Consider the following 16,321-nt stretch of genomic DNA (forward strand, 5'->3'; position numbering starts at 1 on the left):
GTTCTGACCTCTACACATATTGGCACTATTAAGAAATGTTATTTTTAAGGCACTGAGAATGTCCACAATAAATCATATATACTTCAACCAACTACTGTTAAGTTAGTAATTTATTTTAAATGCCCATGAGTTCTGCCTGGTATTCAGGAAACTCTAGATAAAGTGCTGGATTTATGACTTCATGGTCTCAGATAGGAAGTTTGGGGATATATATCTGAAGAAATCATACTGTGGAAGTTTTAAATTATGACTTTAGTGTTTTCAGAACTAACCGGTTTCTCAAGTCAGTTTGTAAAATTAAACAAGTCCACGCTGTCACGGTTGCCCCTTTATAATCTAGTGCTAGATAATAAGCAATAATCATCACATAAATCATGAATAAGTAATAGATGTTCACTCACTAACCATTTATTGAAGCCTATTACATTGCTTTGAATTCAGAATCTTCAATATGCCTTTCTCTGCAAAGTTATTCAAAAAACAAAAAGGTGTTGATGTTTCATCCTTACCCCACGTTGGAAACTCATTTAACCAAAATGTGTTAAGGACTGACATGAAAATTACATGTTTGACTTGGCTATGTTGTGACACAATAAAATATATTTACTGAGGGTTACTATATGTTAGACATTGCATTAAACAATGAAGACAGAGATAAGTAAGGTTCAAATGCTACAAAAGCAACCTAGTGGCTAGTTCAATCATTTCATTCTGCTGAGCAATACGTATTTACCGACCATGTGTTTTCTGCAGGCACTAATCTAAGTATAAGAGATAAAGCAAGGTTGAAAAAAAGACAAAGTCTCATGATGATTACATTTTAGTAGGTTGATACAGTAAGTAAATAAATAAAGGAAAATAAAGCAAGGAAGGAGATAAGAGTAGCCAGCAGGAAGAGTAAGATTTTAGACAGCATAGCTAGCAAAGACCTCACTAATCAAGTAACATGTGAGAAGAGACCTGAAAGAAATGAAGAGTCAGATTATCAAAAAAAGAGTATTTCAGAAAAAAGAAAGGGATATATAAAAGGCTTACAGTAGGAACATACTGGAAGGTTTCATGGGCAAGAAAGAAAGTGCAATATGAGAAGGTAGAGGATACTAAGAGCTGAGGTCAGAGAACTAGTTAGTTCTACTTCTCTCCACCTCTATCCCCTGGTAACCACAAATCTACTTTCTGTCTCTACAGATATGTTATTTCTGAACATTTCACATAAATGGAATCATACAGTAAGTGGTCTTCTGGGTCTGGCTTCTTTCACATGACAGTGTTTTCTGGTTCATCCACAATGTGGCATGAATCAGTACTGCATCCCTCTTTTACCACAGAATGACATTCCACTGCATGGATATAGTGCATTTTGGTTATCTATTCATCAGTTGACAGAGAGTCGAACTTTTTCAACTTTTTAGCTATTATGAATAATACTGCTATGAACAAACTATTTTTGCACAGATTAAGCCATTTACAAACACACAGTCCTCACAACAACTCTTTCAGATAAGTGACATCATCATCACCACCACCACCACCATCATCATTATCACTATTCTTATTATTTTCATTTAAAGATGAGGTACCAAAGGCAGTAAGTATGGTTTAAAAATTTGCCTGAGGTCACAAAAGCAGTAAGTGGGGGAGTCAGGATTTGAATCACAACAGGACTTTATCTGTGTTCTTAACCTATAATAATGCTGCCTCATTTAACTAAATCTATAATCCATTTTCTCTATCCCTGGCACCATTACTTATCAGAATCTCCTTAGTTCTCACCTGCTTTATTGAGATAACTGCTTAAATACTCTCCCAGTCCCTACTCTCATCTTTCTCAAATATATCCCTTGATATGTAGTGCCACCAAAATAAACTTTTTAAAATATCAGTCAGACTGGCTTAAAGCCAGTCTGGCCCTGGCTTAAAGCGCATCTATGGTTCACTACCAAGTAACTTGGTCACAGAGTAACTTATTTAAATGAAATCTTATGTGGAAATCCAATAGGCATGTTATATATAAAAGCAGAGAGAGTCTTATTGAAGATGACGGAAAAATGGGTATCGGTTGAATGCATGACATCTTAGTCCTATCTCGTATACCTAACTCCTCAGAAAAGATATCTCGGATATTTCCAAAGAACTCTTAGAACTTTTGAAGTAATTTGAGAAATCATCAGCCCATCCTCTAAGAAACAAGTTCTATTTTCCTAAATATACCAAATTGTTTCATTCCTTACAGTTTCTACAAATGCTACCTCCCTATAAAGCTGACTTCCATTCAGCAAACCTTTCTCACATCAAACACTGTTCAACCATTACTTTCTCCATGAAGCTTTCTCTAACCCACTCCTTATTCCAACAATTGCAAATACTGCTCACCATGTTTATCACCTTCCTTTTGTTGATATCCCTTTTACAATATAATACTCAAAGCTGAAGAAAAGATTTCAGATAAGATGTAACTGCCACAAAGGTTAACACTGTAACTCTTTCAGCAACTCAGAAACTAAGTTTGGAATGGAGTAGCCAACTACTACCAAAAGTAGCTTGTATCTTAATCTGCCAGCAACACTGGGATAAAGTTCCCAGCTAATAACCTTTACATCTAGAGCAGAAACTTCCAAGCACCATGATTCATCACTTCAAGCAACATTACAAAACTCTGGATCAAACCAACCACCTATGTTCTTCACTCTTAATCCCAAACTCCCAAGCACTGCTAATAAACAAACCATAAAACTAAGCCACAAAAAGCCACCAAGTTAAGATCTGCAGGTGGTAGCATATCCAAGCTGCCTCTTATTCCTTCAGCTTATTCCCTATCAGCTGATTTTTTATTTCTTTTGCTATCAAGATCTAATCTCCACATACAAAATTAGTACTTGGTAGTCAGACTCACAACTTCAAGCCTCCGTAAATCCCACTTCAACTCCATACACATACGTGTGCAAAGTTATTAGTCTTCAACTCTACCGCTATCTTTTTCCTTTCTATCTTACCCAAGACTAATCCCTCCACCTATCCTCTAAAATGTATCCCTTTTTATCTACTGGCAGAATATTCCATTAAATCTCACTGTCTTCCTTAAGTCTACATTTCCTCCGGTTCTACTGGTTCTTTCCCTCAACATAAATGATAGATTTAAGTCAAATATGTAGTAAAAAGACAACAAATATTCAATGAATACCCTTGCTAGGGCCTCCCTGGTGGCCTATGGGTTAAGCTTTAGCATTATCACCTCTATGGCCAGAATTTGATCCCTGGCCAGGGAGCTAACCCAGATAAGGCACAGCAGACATCTTCTGTCTCACCTGCTGCTCCCCTCAGCAGTGTATTTCAGAAGATCCATCTGTTCTGGTCCCCATTCTGTCTCTGGTGAATCCTCTCACCCCTGCACCTCTGGCCTACACACCCCAGTTGTTCTACACACACACACACACCACACACACAAAACAATATAAAAAACCTTTCTAGTTACAAATTCCCTCATTTCTTCCCACTGGGGCCATGTATCTCAAGAGTCATTTACATCACTGGCCTTCAAAGTAGGATGCTGATTTCTACCTTAGCAGCTGCTTTAGGGATAATAATATGCACCTTAGTTTATCACAGTCAGATACAAATGAATACTCACTTGATTCTAGTAAAATAGATCAGCTTATTCCAATATAATTTCATTTTTCTCAACCTCCTTTATATTAATATGTTAGAAATTCAGGATGAAGTTTTATAATTATCTCTTTATTTTTTATGTATTTTAAAGAAATTAAGAAAAGGGGGAGGAAGTATGTTTATTTATTTATATTTCTAATATATTCATCTTTCCTAATTTTCTCCCCTTCTTTCTGTGGATATGAGTTACTATTTGGTGACATCGCCTTTCAGAGAACACTTCCTTTAGAATATTCCCTGTAACAGATCTGCTTACAAGAAATTCTCTCTTTGTTTATTTGGGAATGTCTTTATCTCCATTGGAAAAGGCAGTTTTGCTACATATAGAATTTAGGATTTACAGGGTTTTTTTTACTTTGGCATTTTAAATATGTTAATCCAGTCTGACCTCCATTTTTTATGATGAAAACTCAGCTATAAATCATCCTTGTACAGGATGTGTCACTTCTCTTGCTGTTGTCAAGATTCTCTCTTTGCTTTTGTCTTTAGCAGATTGACAATGATATGTCTGGATGTAGATCTCTTTGAGATTCTGAATCTCACTGTGGAATTCATTAAGCTTCCTGAAATCATAGATTAATGTTTTATGATATACTTGTAAGTTCCTGGACATTATCTCAAGTATTGTTTCTATCCCTTGCATTGCATCTTCTCCTGATGGAATTCCACTTACAAGTGTATTTGGCATGCTTGATCTTGTCCTACAGGTTTCTGAGACTGATTATTTTTCTTCATTTATTTAGACATGGGTTTTCCTACCTATTTGAATATATTTATAATATTTATAAGTAACCTTCATTACTTTATTGTTATTTTCCTAAAAAGTAACACCTCACTCAAAGTTTCTATTTACTGTTGTTCTTCCTGAGTAAGGGTCAAATGTTCCAGGATTTTCTTTCTTTAAACATCTTTTCTTTATTTAACATCCTTTTTTTTTTAAACTGGGTATTGTAGATAGCATATTTCATTAATCCTAGATTATGATCTCCCCCACACCGAGGATTGTTATTGCTATTTTTTGTTTTGTTTTGGTCTGTTTTTCAATAGTCCTCTTGGAAATAATTGAAGAATGTCTTCACTATGGTATGTAGCCATTGATTTCTCTATTAAATTTCTGTTTTAATTCTTATTTTAACGTTTTAGCTTGGTTTCCTTAAGACCTTCCCTATGTTTACACAGATTACTGATCAGTCAGAAGACCTTTTATTCTATGCTATTGGTGGCTGTGGCATACATTCAAAGTTCAGAGAGTTTCCATCAGTCTCTAAGCTTTTCCTTTTTGTTGGGCTCTCTCCCCCAGGACTTCCAGGTGGAAGTCAGTCCCCAAGTAAGTAATGCAAAACTCACCTTACCCTGTCACGGTTCTCTCATTAACAGGATCTCCCTAGTAAATTTCTGCCTACTTAATGATTCTGCTCACCCTAAACAAGAATGTAACCCCTAGTTAGCAAAGCTATGAGCCTTCCACATTCATTTCCTACCAAGCTTGCTATTTTTACTGACAACATGACTGAGCATGGGTTCTTTGTTTTCCTTTCCAAATCAAGTCAGCTGCTTCTGACAGCAAAGCTGATGATTTTAAGTCCAGCCCAACTTTGATTACATTTTGCTTCCCCTTCGCTTGGTATAGGGTATCAATAGGACCAAGCTATATTTGAAAGCTCCAGGGGAATCGTTTCTATGTGTTTACTAGTTTCTGGTAACCGTCAGTTTTCTTTAATTTATGGCTGAATCACTTCAGTCTACTTTGGTGTTTTGTTTTCTAAAAACTGTTTTGGTTAGTCTGGGTCCCTTACAATGCTATGTGAATTTTAGACACACAATGTCTATTTCCACAAAAACATCAACTTAGATTCTGAAGAGGACTGGGTTGAATCCACACATCAGTTTGAATGGTACTACAATATTAACAATAATAATTCTTATATGCACATAGGAGTCTTTTCCAATTATTTAGATCTAAATGTTTTTCAACATTTTCTTCTACTTTTTTGTACTTATAAGAATACAGGATATGTGCTTGTTTTGTTAAATTAATTCCTAAATACATTATTTATTGATAATGTTGTTTGCTGAATTGATTTATATCTTTCATTTTCACATTGTTCAAGAGAACAGAAATCATGATTTGCATGTATTGCTCTGCTAACCTGCAACTTTCCTTAACTCATATAGTTCTCATAGATTTTTAGTGGATTTGTTGGGATTTTCTATACACAAAATCATGTCATTTGTGAATAGAGTTAGCTCTACTTCTTTCTTTCTAATCTATGTGCCTTTTATCCTTTTATATCTTTCTTATCTAAATGGTGTAACTAAATCCTCCAATACAATGCTTAAGCAGAAGTGGAAAGAGATGAAACCTTAGTCTCATTCCTAATCTGAAGAAGAAAACATCTAGTCCTTCATCATTAAGTATGAAGCCACTTACAGGTTTTTCAGAGATCCTCTCTCAGGTTAAAGAAATGCCCTTTTATTTCAAATTTGTTAAATGTTTTTATCATAGCAGGGTGCTGGGTTCTATCAAATGCTTTTTCTCCAGCCTTTGAGATGATCATGCCCCATTTTGCTTTTTCTTTTATTGATCTGAAGTTACTGTATTAATGGGTTTTTATATTGTAAACCAACATTGCATTCCTGACATAAATTCCATGTGGTCATAGTGTATAATTCCTATTTAATCCTGAATTTCATTTTAACTATTTTACTGAGGATTTCTGCATCCACAGTTATAAGAGATATTAGTCTGAAGTTTTCTTGTGAGGTCTTTGTCAAGTACTGTTACAGGGTAACACTGACCTCATAAAATGAGATGAGGCATAGACCTTCCTCTTCCATTTTTCAGAAATGTTTGTTAGGAATTACTATTAATTCTTCTTTAAATGTCTGGTAGAATTCAAGAGTGATGTCATCTGTGTCTGTGCTTTATTAATGGGAGGTTTTTTCTTATTTTTTTCTTATCTTATTGCTTTAATTTCTTCACTTAATATAGGTCTTTTCAGATTACCTAATTATTCTTGAGTCAATTTCAATATTTTTTGTCTTTCTAAGAATTTGTCCATTTTATCTATATTAAACACTTTTTTGGTATATAATTGTTCATGTATTCCTTCATAGTAATTTTTACTTCTATATGGTCTACAGTGACATACCCTCTTTCTTTTCTGATTCTAATAACTTAAGTCTTTTCTTTCAGGGTCAATCTAGCTAAAGATTAGTCAATTTTAATGATATTTTTGAAGAACCAGCTTTTGGTTTCACTGATTTTATCTACTGCTTTTCCATTTGTTTCATTGATTTCTGCTATAATCCTTATTATTTCCTTTCTTCAGCTACCTTTAGTTTCATTTGCTTTTCCTTTTCCAGTGTCTTAAGGTAGAAGATTATTAATTTCAGATTAATTAATATATATCTAATATATATATTACATATCTTATAATACCTTACTATAGGCATTTTACAGATATAAGCTTTTCCTCTGAGCAATATTTCAGTTGCATCCCATAGCTTTGGGTATGTGTCATTATTTTCATTCACCTGAAGTATTTTCTGGATTCGCTTCTTCTTCTTTGACCCATTGCTTATTTTAAAATGTATGATTGAATTTTCACCTATTTCATAATCTTTAATGGTTTTTTAACACTACAATTGTTTTACTTCTCTTTTCTAAGTGATCACCATCAGGTTTACCTGTGTTTTCTCTTATCCAAATGAAATTCTGATGCATAATGGTTTAATTCCAGCAATTTCATAGGACTTTACAAGCTTATTTCTTTTACTCTTTTCATAATGTTTTAATATACATTGTATCAATTGATACAATCCCAACAATACATTGCTATAATTATTTCTTTACCATCTGTATAATTATATCTGTACCATTTTCCTAACCCAATGCAGTTTTTCTCACACACTATCATTGTGTTTTTGTGGGCAAATATATTAAACATATACTACATTACAGAACTAACAATGCATTACATACTTATTATTTCATAAAATTGCTTTTTAAATATGTTAAGAGAAGAGAGGAGAAAATATGCATCTCCTCTTTTATAATTACCTATTTTGATATTCTTGTTCTTTTTGTTTGTTTGTTTGGACTCAACTACCATCTGAGATCACCTGTTTTCACCCTGAAGAATTTCCTTTAGTAACTCTTATAAGGTGGACCTGTCAGCAACAAATTCTCTCAATTTTTGACTATTTGGGAGAGTCTTATTTCATTTTAATTTTTGAATGATAGCTTTACTGGATCTAGATTTTGGGTTAATAGTTTCTGTATTGTTTTGAAATGTTTGAAAATGTTCTCCCATTGCCTTTTTTTTTTATTTTTTTTTTTTAGATTTATTTATTTATTTATACAAGCACTGGGTACAGTCAGAAGCACAGGAGGGTGAGAGAATTCACCAGAGCCAGAGCGAGGAGCAGAGCAGGCAGAAGGACCGAAGCACACTGCTGAGGGGAGCAGCGGGCGGCAGGAGAGGTCTGCGCGCCATGTGGGCCCCTCCTCCGGTGGCCGGGGAGCAGCCGGGGATCAAACCGGAGCTGCAGAGGCAGCGGGCAGCTTCGCAACCCAGCGCTCAACCTCTGCGCCACCGGGAAGGCCCTCTCCCATTGCCTTCTGGCCTCAATTTTTTCTGCTGAAAAGCTCTCTGCTTACCTTCTGGGGTTCCCTTTATGTGACATGTCATTTTTCTCTTGCTGCTTAGGTATTTTCTGCTTGCCTTTAATATTCACTACTCTTACTAAGATGTAACTATTTATGGATCTCTTCTAGTTATTCTATCTGGACTATTAAGCATCCTGGATATGTAGGCTATTGTTTTTTCCAATATATTTGTTAAGTTCACAGTAATTGTTTCCTTTCATATTTTTTCTGTTCCTTTCCTTCTCTCTTCTCCTGGCAATGCCATTATGCATATATTAGTATACCTGACATAGTATCCCAAGAACTTTCTCTGAAGCTCTGTCCACAGGTCTTAATTTACTTTTTTCGTTGTTACTCAACTTGCATAATTTCTACCAATCTATCTCCAAATTCACTTTTTCTTTCTTCTCACAGTTCAAATTTACAGTTAAGTCTCTCTACTTAAATTTTTATTTCAGTTATTCTACTTTGCAATTTCATAATTTCCACTTGGATCAATTTTTAAAATTTTCTCTATTGATAGTCTCTATTCGGTGTAATACAGTCGTCATATCTTCCTTTAATATTTTAACTGTGCATTCCTTCATTACTGTAAATGTGTCTATAATGGTTACTTTACAATCTTTGTCTGACAAATCTGACATCTGGTGTCTCTGATAGGCAGTTTCTGTGACCCGCTGTTTTTCCTAGTATATGGGTCATACTTTCCTATTGATCTGCATGACTCATAGTTTTTTTGTTGTTGTTGGAAACGAGACATTTTAGATGATATACTACAGCACCTCTGGGCACTGATACACCTCCCCCTTCTGAAGCATATTATTCTTCTTTGCCTGTTTGTTTACTGACTAGTTGGGTTTTTTCGGTGACATTTATTCCTGTTATATACAGTGTTTAGCCTCTGATGTTGTTTCCTAGGTACCACTCTGATAGAGCCACAGTTAGCCTCAGATGACTGGATCGCCAGGGTCTGGGTAGGGCTCACCACACCCAGCTTTTAAACTCCAATAACTGAGAGCTGGTTGCTCTACTGTTTCAGCAATGCCCTGGGGTATAAATTGTTCTATAAACAATCCAACCAAATTCTGTTTCCTTTGAAGGAAGTTTCTGACATCAGTGTTTGATTTTTGTTCTGACTTCAGGAAGGTTTTTATGGTATTTTATTCCCTGGTTCTTTCCAGCAAACTAGCTGGCCTTAAGTTTATCCTGTATCCTGAATCTCCTCTCAAATGCCTTTCACCACAATCTCCATGAGTGCCTTTAGGCTGGAACTTCTTCATTCTCTATCGCAATGAAGTCAGTTCCTTTGGGAAGAACTTAGGAGCTACTTGTTTTACAGCTTCTTTCTCCTCTCTGTGGGCAAATCTCTGAGCCAGGTCTCCCAAGCTAGATGTGAGGACAATGGCAAAGCTCTGAGTGACAGTTCTACTTTAGATGCTGGAAACTCAGCGGAAGGAGACTGAGGATGCAGTCTAGGATCTTCTCAATTTGCCACTCTTGGGATGAAACCACCAACCTAAAACCTCAGGCAAGAGTGGCGCAGGTCCCAGAATTGTCAGCATATAATACCCAAATTCCACACATTGGGGATGGGCAGAAGGAAGTTCCCATTCCTGAAATGCACTCGCCCAGAACTTAGCAGGCACAGGCAGCAGGGACCAAGATGAGAAGTGCTGACATCCTGGGGCCTCTCTGGTGCCACAGGGGTTAAAGTCTCAGTGCTAGCAAGCTATCACCCAGCCACTGCGGCATCAGATAGATCCCTGGCCAGGGAGCTGACCCACATGGCACTGCAGACCACTCCTGTCTCAACCGCTGCTCCCCTCAGCAGTGTATTTCAGTCAATTCACCTGCTCTGCTCCCCACTCTGTCTCTGGTGAATCCATTCACACACATACACACACACCCCATACCTCTGGCCTACACCTCAGTTCTTGTATGCATAAATAAACTAAATCTTTAAAAAAAGAAAAAAAAGAAATGCTGACATCCTGTTCCTCTAGAAAGAAAGCCACTAATCTAGGATAAGGGAGTATGAATGGGGGTTTTGAGGGGCCCCATGATCTTGGCTGTAGTCTTGAGTGGAATCTCTACCTCACTGAGCTGTCAAAAGGTAAGGAGGGAGAAATACTGGCTAAGAACCACAGATTCCCATTTCTCACAACTTTTCTTATATGGTCTTGAATAAATGTCTCACCAATTTATATTTACTCTCCATACCATTTCCAGAGACTTTAAATGGACAGGTTTTGGGGATTTTTTAAATCATTTTTACCAGATTCCCTGAGGAGTTGCAGACAGTCTCATACTATCTTGCCAGACTTCCATCTCCCATTTACTCTATAACGTAGAGGTAAAGGAAGCAAAATACTAGGGCTCATTTAATATGCTATTTCATTTTATCTTCACAAACTGTGAGGCAGATATTACAGATTTATTTTTACAGATCATGAAACTGAATCATTTAATAACTTGATTTATTAAATGAGTCCCTGAATCATTTAATAACTTGCTCCAAGTAAAACAGCAAATAGGTGGCAAAGTTCTTATTCAAAGCCAGGTCCAACTGCCTCCAAAACGTATGTTCTTGATTAAGCCTCTGCTTTCATCTTACACAGACACTTCTAAACAGCAGAGCCCATGAGAAGTTATAGCCCTATGTAGTCACAATGATTCCTTCAGGTAATGCATCATTTTCTTCCAATTCTGGAGCTTTTATAATAACACCATGAAAACTAAGTACTGTTCTGTTCCGTCATGCCCTGAGCTACAATCCCACAAAGTATGACCAGGAGATCCTTATCTTTTCCCCACTTCTAAAATCTGTTTTCCTGAAGAGCAAGGTGTATCTGATATGTAGTATGTTTTGTTTTTTGGTTATTGGGAACATTAAGGTCCCTGTTCTATCTAGATGACCATTCTGCATAGACACATATTCAAAGTCAATTAAAAATGTTAAGAAATGATGCTACTTCCTTTTTAAAAATATTCATACTTATCCTAAAGATTATTAGACATAAAATCTAAGATATCTGGGAAAAGTTTAACACACACACACAAAAAATGCACACATTCACAACTGACCAGGCATTATAAGAAGATTCTATTTTAAAGTGATTTTATGCTTTTAAGTATATTTTAAAGTAGTAAGTGCCAATATTTAAAAAATAAAACAAAAATTTTTTATCCAAATTTAAATCAACCAAAACCCCCAAATAAAGAAAGTAGATAAACCTAAAAGTATACATAAAGAAGGAAACTTTCTGTGTAGTGACCTGTCACAGGGGGGAAAACCACACATCAATCTAGATTTAAAAGCCTACCCTGTACCTCTACTTGGCTCCATTTATCACTGTTACAAAAAAAAAAAAATACCAACTCAAAATCAGATTTTTCTAGTAACAAATCTGTCTGCTTAATTCTGATGTTGTGTTAAACTAAGAGAGAAAAAAATAGCTACTGAAGACAAAACTTCCAAAATTATAAGACTCATCAAGGGAACTGTGAACACATGGTAGGGAATATAGTTACATGTTATATTTAAACAAAGTTTAAGAATGCTTTGGATGAGATTGTTTGCTCCAAGTGGTTCTTTATCACACAACAGAGGCCCACACACTTGTGGGAACTCTGTCACACTCAGTAACCCCAGTTACTGGCAACAGGAAAGACCCTCAGAACCTGTTGACCAGGGGTATTTGTTTTGGGAGCACTTTAATCCCCACTTTCAACACCTAATTGAAATACACAAAACGCCTTTACAGAGGAAACCGAGATGGTGAAAGGATCGAAATAGGTGAATCAAAAGAATTAAAATTACTTCGTTGATAGAAAAATCACAGCACTGAAGGACAGCATCAAGTGACAGCTGCTCAAATGACTGGACAGCTATTTTAGGTTTGCCATAGAGTGCTCAATAGCTGTTTAAAGAATGCAATAAATGTACTTACCAAATATTTCCCCTCCACTAGCATATTCTGTCACCAGATAAATCATCCGTTCTGTCTCCATAACCTGGTGCAAAGGCAGGAAAGTGACAGACAGTGACACAAATGACAGGATGATATCACAGGAAGAGAAACTAAAGACTCCTCTTTTGTCATTTGAAATACTGATAACCATTACTGCTTAAAGGAAATGTAAAACATTTGGGGCAGGAAGGTCAGGAACAGATATGAATATTATTAAGAAGAAAAGAGAAAAATAGGTATTCTTCCAAATTCTTCACAATAGGAAATATTTAGTACTTGATTCAGCTTTTGGTCCATAATCTCTTAAGTGCCATAAAACAGAGAGAAGAGGCTGACAAGACCCTAAAGTTCATGATCAACATTGATCACTTGAAGTTCAAACATGTTCCCCCAAAACCCAACCAAACACAAAAGCCTTAGGGAAGACAATGGGGCTCACTAATGAGCAGCACAGAAATCATATTATGGATGTGCCTTTTTATATTTTTTTCATAGAAATGACAACTTTCCTTTCTACTATCCATTTATTCAAAACTGGAAACAGCAATGTAAATAATGTAATACTTGATATAACACATATGACTCTTATTTTCTCTTGGTCTCTATTTTACCATTTTTTCTTATTAATTGTAGTCTGTTCATTCTTCCTTTTATCTTTCCCATTAAATGTTTTTTAAAAGTAATCTATGAGCATATATGCTCATTATAAACATTTTAAATATAAGGATATAAACAAAAGACTGAAGGTTTTCCTCTTTCCAACCTCCTCCATTTTATACCCCAGAGAAAACATTCTATATCATCTTAGAGAAGAGTACTTCGATGGAAATAAAATTCCATCCTCATATAAAATTTTAACTTTTCTAGTAACCACATGAAAAAGGTAAAAGGCAGATGAAATTAATTCTAATAATATATTTTATTTAACCAACATGTCCAAAATCATGTTTTAAAAACCGTAAACTGTTTCAGTTTTTAATTAGTTAAAATTAAAATTAAAAATTCAGTTTCTCGTTCACTTTAGCCACATTTTAATATTCAATAGCCATGTGTCACTAGGAGATATCATATTGGGCAATACAGTACTAGTTTTTAAATATACTTCAAAGCTAGTTATGTTCTTAAAGTATTTTCTAGTACTTCATCTTTTACATCGTATATATCAATAGCATACAACAGTATTATGTATTGTATGATATTATAATAATAAATCTATCCCTTCTTTTCACTGGTTTCATGGTACACCATTGGATGAGTGGATGCTAATTTATTTTTTCATTCTAGTAACTGTCATTCCTTTTTTTCTAATTAATTTTTTAAAAACTCTGTATCCTGGTGAGAGCAGCCCCCTGTTTATTACATGTATTGTTTTCAAGCTCTTTTTATACTGTTGATTTATATAACAAAAACTAAGTGTCTTAAGTATATGCAGGTGTTTAGAAATATAAAAATAAAACATAAACATCATGTTGTATATCTCCTTTTGTAACCCCAGGCCTTGTATTGGCAGCAAAGCAAATATTCTCAAATTATTAAACTTTTGAAGAGTTTAACAACTTTCCTATATAACTGGCTATATTTGGCTAGCTCACTCTCTAAACCCGAGGAAAAAAAGCTTTTGCAAGCAGACTGAAAACTACCTTGATACTAAATGAAGACAATTTGACACCCATTCACCTTGGCAGCTCAGAATCTCCCACTAACATACTAGCTGCCAGAGTGCACAATTAAAGCTTAAAAGAGGGCATTGTTTAAAACCAGGACTGGAAGTATGGAAATTCTTAAAGGCTAATGAAATCTTGGATAAGGAAGGTAAAGTTACAGAATTCAGTTATAAGGTTAATACCAACAAGTCAACCTCTTAAGAACGGTCAGCTGAAAAGCCCTACAGTTATTTAAAGACGATGTATTTTAAAGAGTGAGGTCAAGAAGTTAACTCAGTCTGTCAGGTTAGGAAGGAAGCCGAGGTTAGACACCTCTGAGTTTGCAGATATAGGTCTTCAGACAGCACCAGGAAACTTGTGCAGGTTTGCTTCTGGGGCACAATATAGGTGTGGTTGAACATAATTTAGTCTGATAAAATTCAACAAGTCTGCTCCTGCTGATCCAATTAATTTCATTATGTGAGCAGCTGATGGCAGAAAAAAGCCCTAAAGCTGTAGCCTTAGCCACACACACTAACATCACAACATGCTTTCTTTTCCATAAAATTAACAGATGATGAAAGTTTGCCCACTGTGCCTCGGTGGCACTTTCTCTACACTTGCACATGGCCCCATGTCTGGGCCAGTAACCATTTACTGCAGACTAACAGCAGCAAATGAACTGAGTGGGTGGCCACTTCCTGCAGAATAGGCGATGGGTGTTCTGGTAGAAGGCAGTGAGCAGGGCTGGCCCAGTGCAGAGGCAGAGCTTGTGGCTGCCAACACATTGCAATTTGAGAAACACCTCAAAGCCCCACCTCTCCCAAAATATCTCTTCCACCAGCCTGCTAAGGCAAGGCCCTCTCCTCCTATCTGGCTTGAAATTCCAGCCGTTAGATTTGCTGCTTTTGTACTGGCTAAGGAAATATTTTTTATGCATATTTCTTGGGAAGGTGAGAAAACTACTTTAGAAATCTCTTCCATTACATAGAATCAAAATAATCAAATGATCTAGGTTATCAAAATAATCAAACATTACCTTGGAAAACTAGCCCAGAACCTTACTAGGCTAAAAGGCTTGAGTTGATATAAGAAGAACTTAATCTTCTGCCATTGTAATTCATAACATGATCACAAAAATTAGTATTCAAATTATGTTCTTTTCAAAGTGTTACATTCATCTCTAGTTTTCTGTCTCAAAAGTCTCTGTTCCTTTTGAGTTTCCCATTCTGTTTTAGTATTCTGAACTAGATAGAAGAACTAAGTTCTCATCATCTTCTAAATAATCTTTTTTATTAATTCTTGCTAAGAACAACGTCAGGAAAATTGTAGGATGTACATATAAACACAGAAGCAAAAAGTCACAGATTTTCACCCACCCACTTTTTCCTTCAAAGTTAGCTGTGAATACCATCCTCGGCTCTGTTACTACCCACTATACCCCTTGATCCTACCTGGTAAAGCCTGATGATATGGGGGTGACAAAGCATCTTCATAATTTGAACTTCCCGGAAAATCTTCTTCAAGTTTTCTTCATCCAGCTGGGTCTTATCTATGATCTTGATGGCAACCTGAAAAAGAAGGAAGAAAATTTACTCTGATGCATTATTAAAAGCAGTTTACTAAGGAAAATTAAATCCACTTTAAGACATTATATTCCACAAAAGACAAGCTGCCAGTATTTTGTTTACAGAATGTCAATGACGAAAATGAATTTACTCTTTTAAAAAGACAGGAAATGGATTCCTAGCAAGTTGGTCTCAAAGGAACAGACTCCAAAAGCTAATGGGTCTTCTGCCATTTCTTAAATTGCTCCTATAGTAAAACCCCATGATAAAACACTTCATTACTCTATAGATGTGGTTACTCTCTGGGTAAATCATGCTTTGGTGCAGAGAACAGAATGTAGGGCCTCTCATTAAGATAAGAAGCTTGTATTGTAAGTACACGATGATTTAGTGAGGTTCGACCAGAAATTCCACAGGTATACTCCACCTCTCCCTGGTGCTTGGGTAACTCCATAATGATGGTGATTGCAGCAGCACTTATCACATGCTGAACACTTAGTATGTGCAGACATAATTTTTAGTGCTTTGAAAATACTAGCTCATTATACATCACCAAATATTATTATTACCCTTGTCTTATAATAATGGAAACAGACACAGAGATTAAGTAATTTACCCGAGATCAAGTAATTTACAGGTATTGTGTGATAGATCCAAGGTTAAAGAACAGGAAGCTTGGCTTTAGTTTAAATGCTGAACAATAATTCTATAAAAATCTGAAGCTCATTCCATACTCTGTACACTGTTTCAGCATAAAATATACCTTTCTATTCTGGTCATTATTGTTAGGATACCCAGCAGCACACACATTTTAAAACAGAA

The 16,321-nt window shown here is 35.8% G+C and overlaps 1 protein-coding gene across 4 annotated transcripts in view; it reads right to left on the reverse strand.

The window, feature by feature from the left end:
- The window catches only part of SIK3 (SIK family kinase 3), a 214,899-nt gene that overhangs the window by 89,488 nt on the left and 109,090 nt on the right, over positions 1-16,321 (reverse strand). For all 4 annotated transcript variants that reach the window (XM_054693123.1, XM_037505330.2, XM_037505331.2 and 1 more), the window contains exons 2-3: positions 15,386-15,502; positions 12,268-12,331 (exon numbers count right to left, since the gene is read on the reverse strand). In XM_054693123.1, the coding sequence (XP_054549098.1) occupies positions 12,268-12,331; positions 15,386-15,502 (181 nt within the window). The remainder of the gene's footprint in view (positions 1-12,267; positions 12,332-15,385; positions 15,503-16,321) is intronic.

This window comes from Talpa occidentalis, unplaced genomic scaffold (genome assembly GCF_014898055.3).
Source record: "Talpa occidentalis isolate TD23 unplaced genomic scaffold, MPIMG_talOcc4v2.1 talOcc4.12, whole genome shotgun sequence".
In the NCBI taxonomy this organism is placed as follows: domain Eukaryota; kingdom Metazoa; phylum Chordata; class Mammalia; order Eulipotyphla; family Talpidae; genus Talpa; species Talpa occidentalis.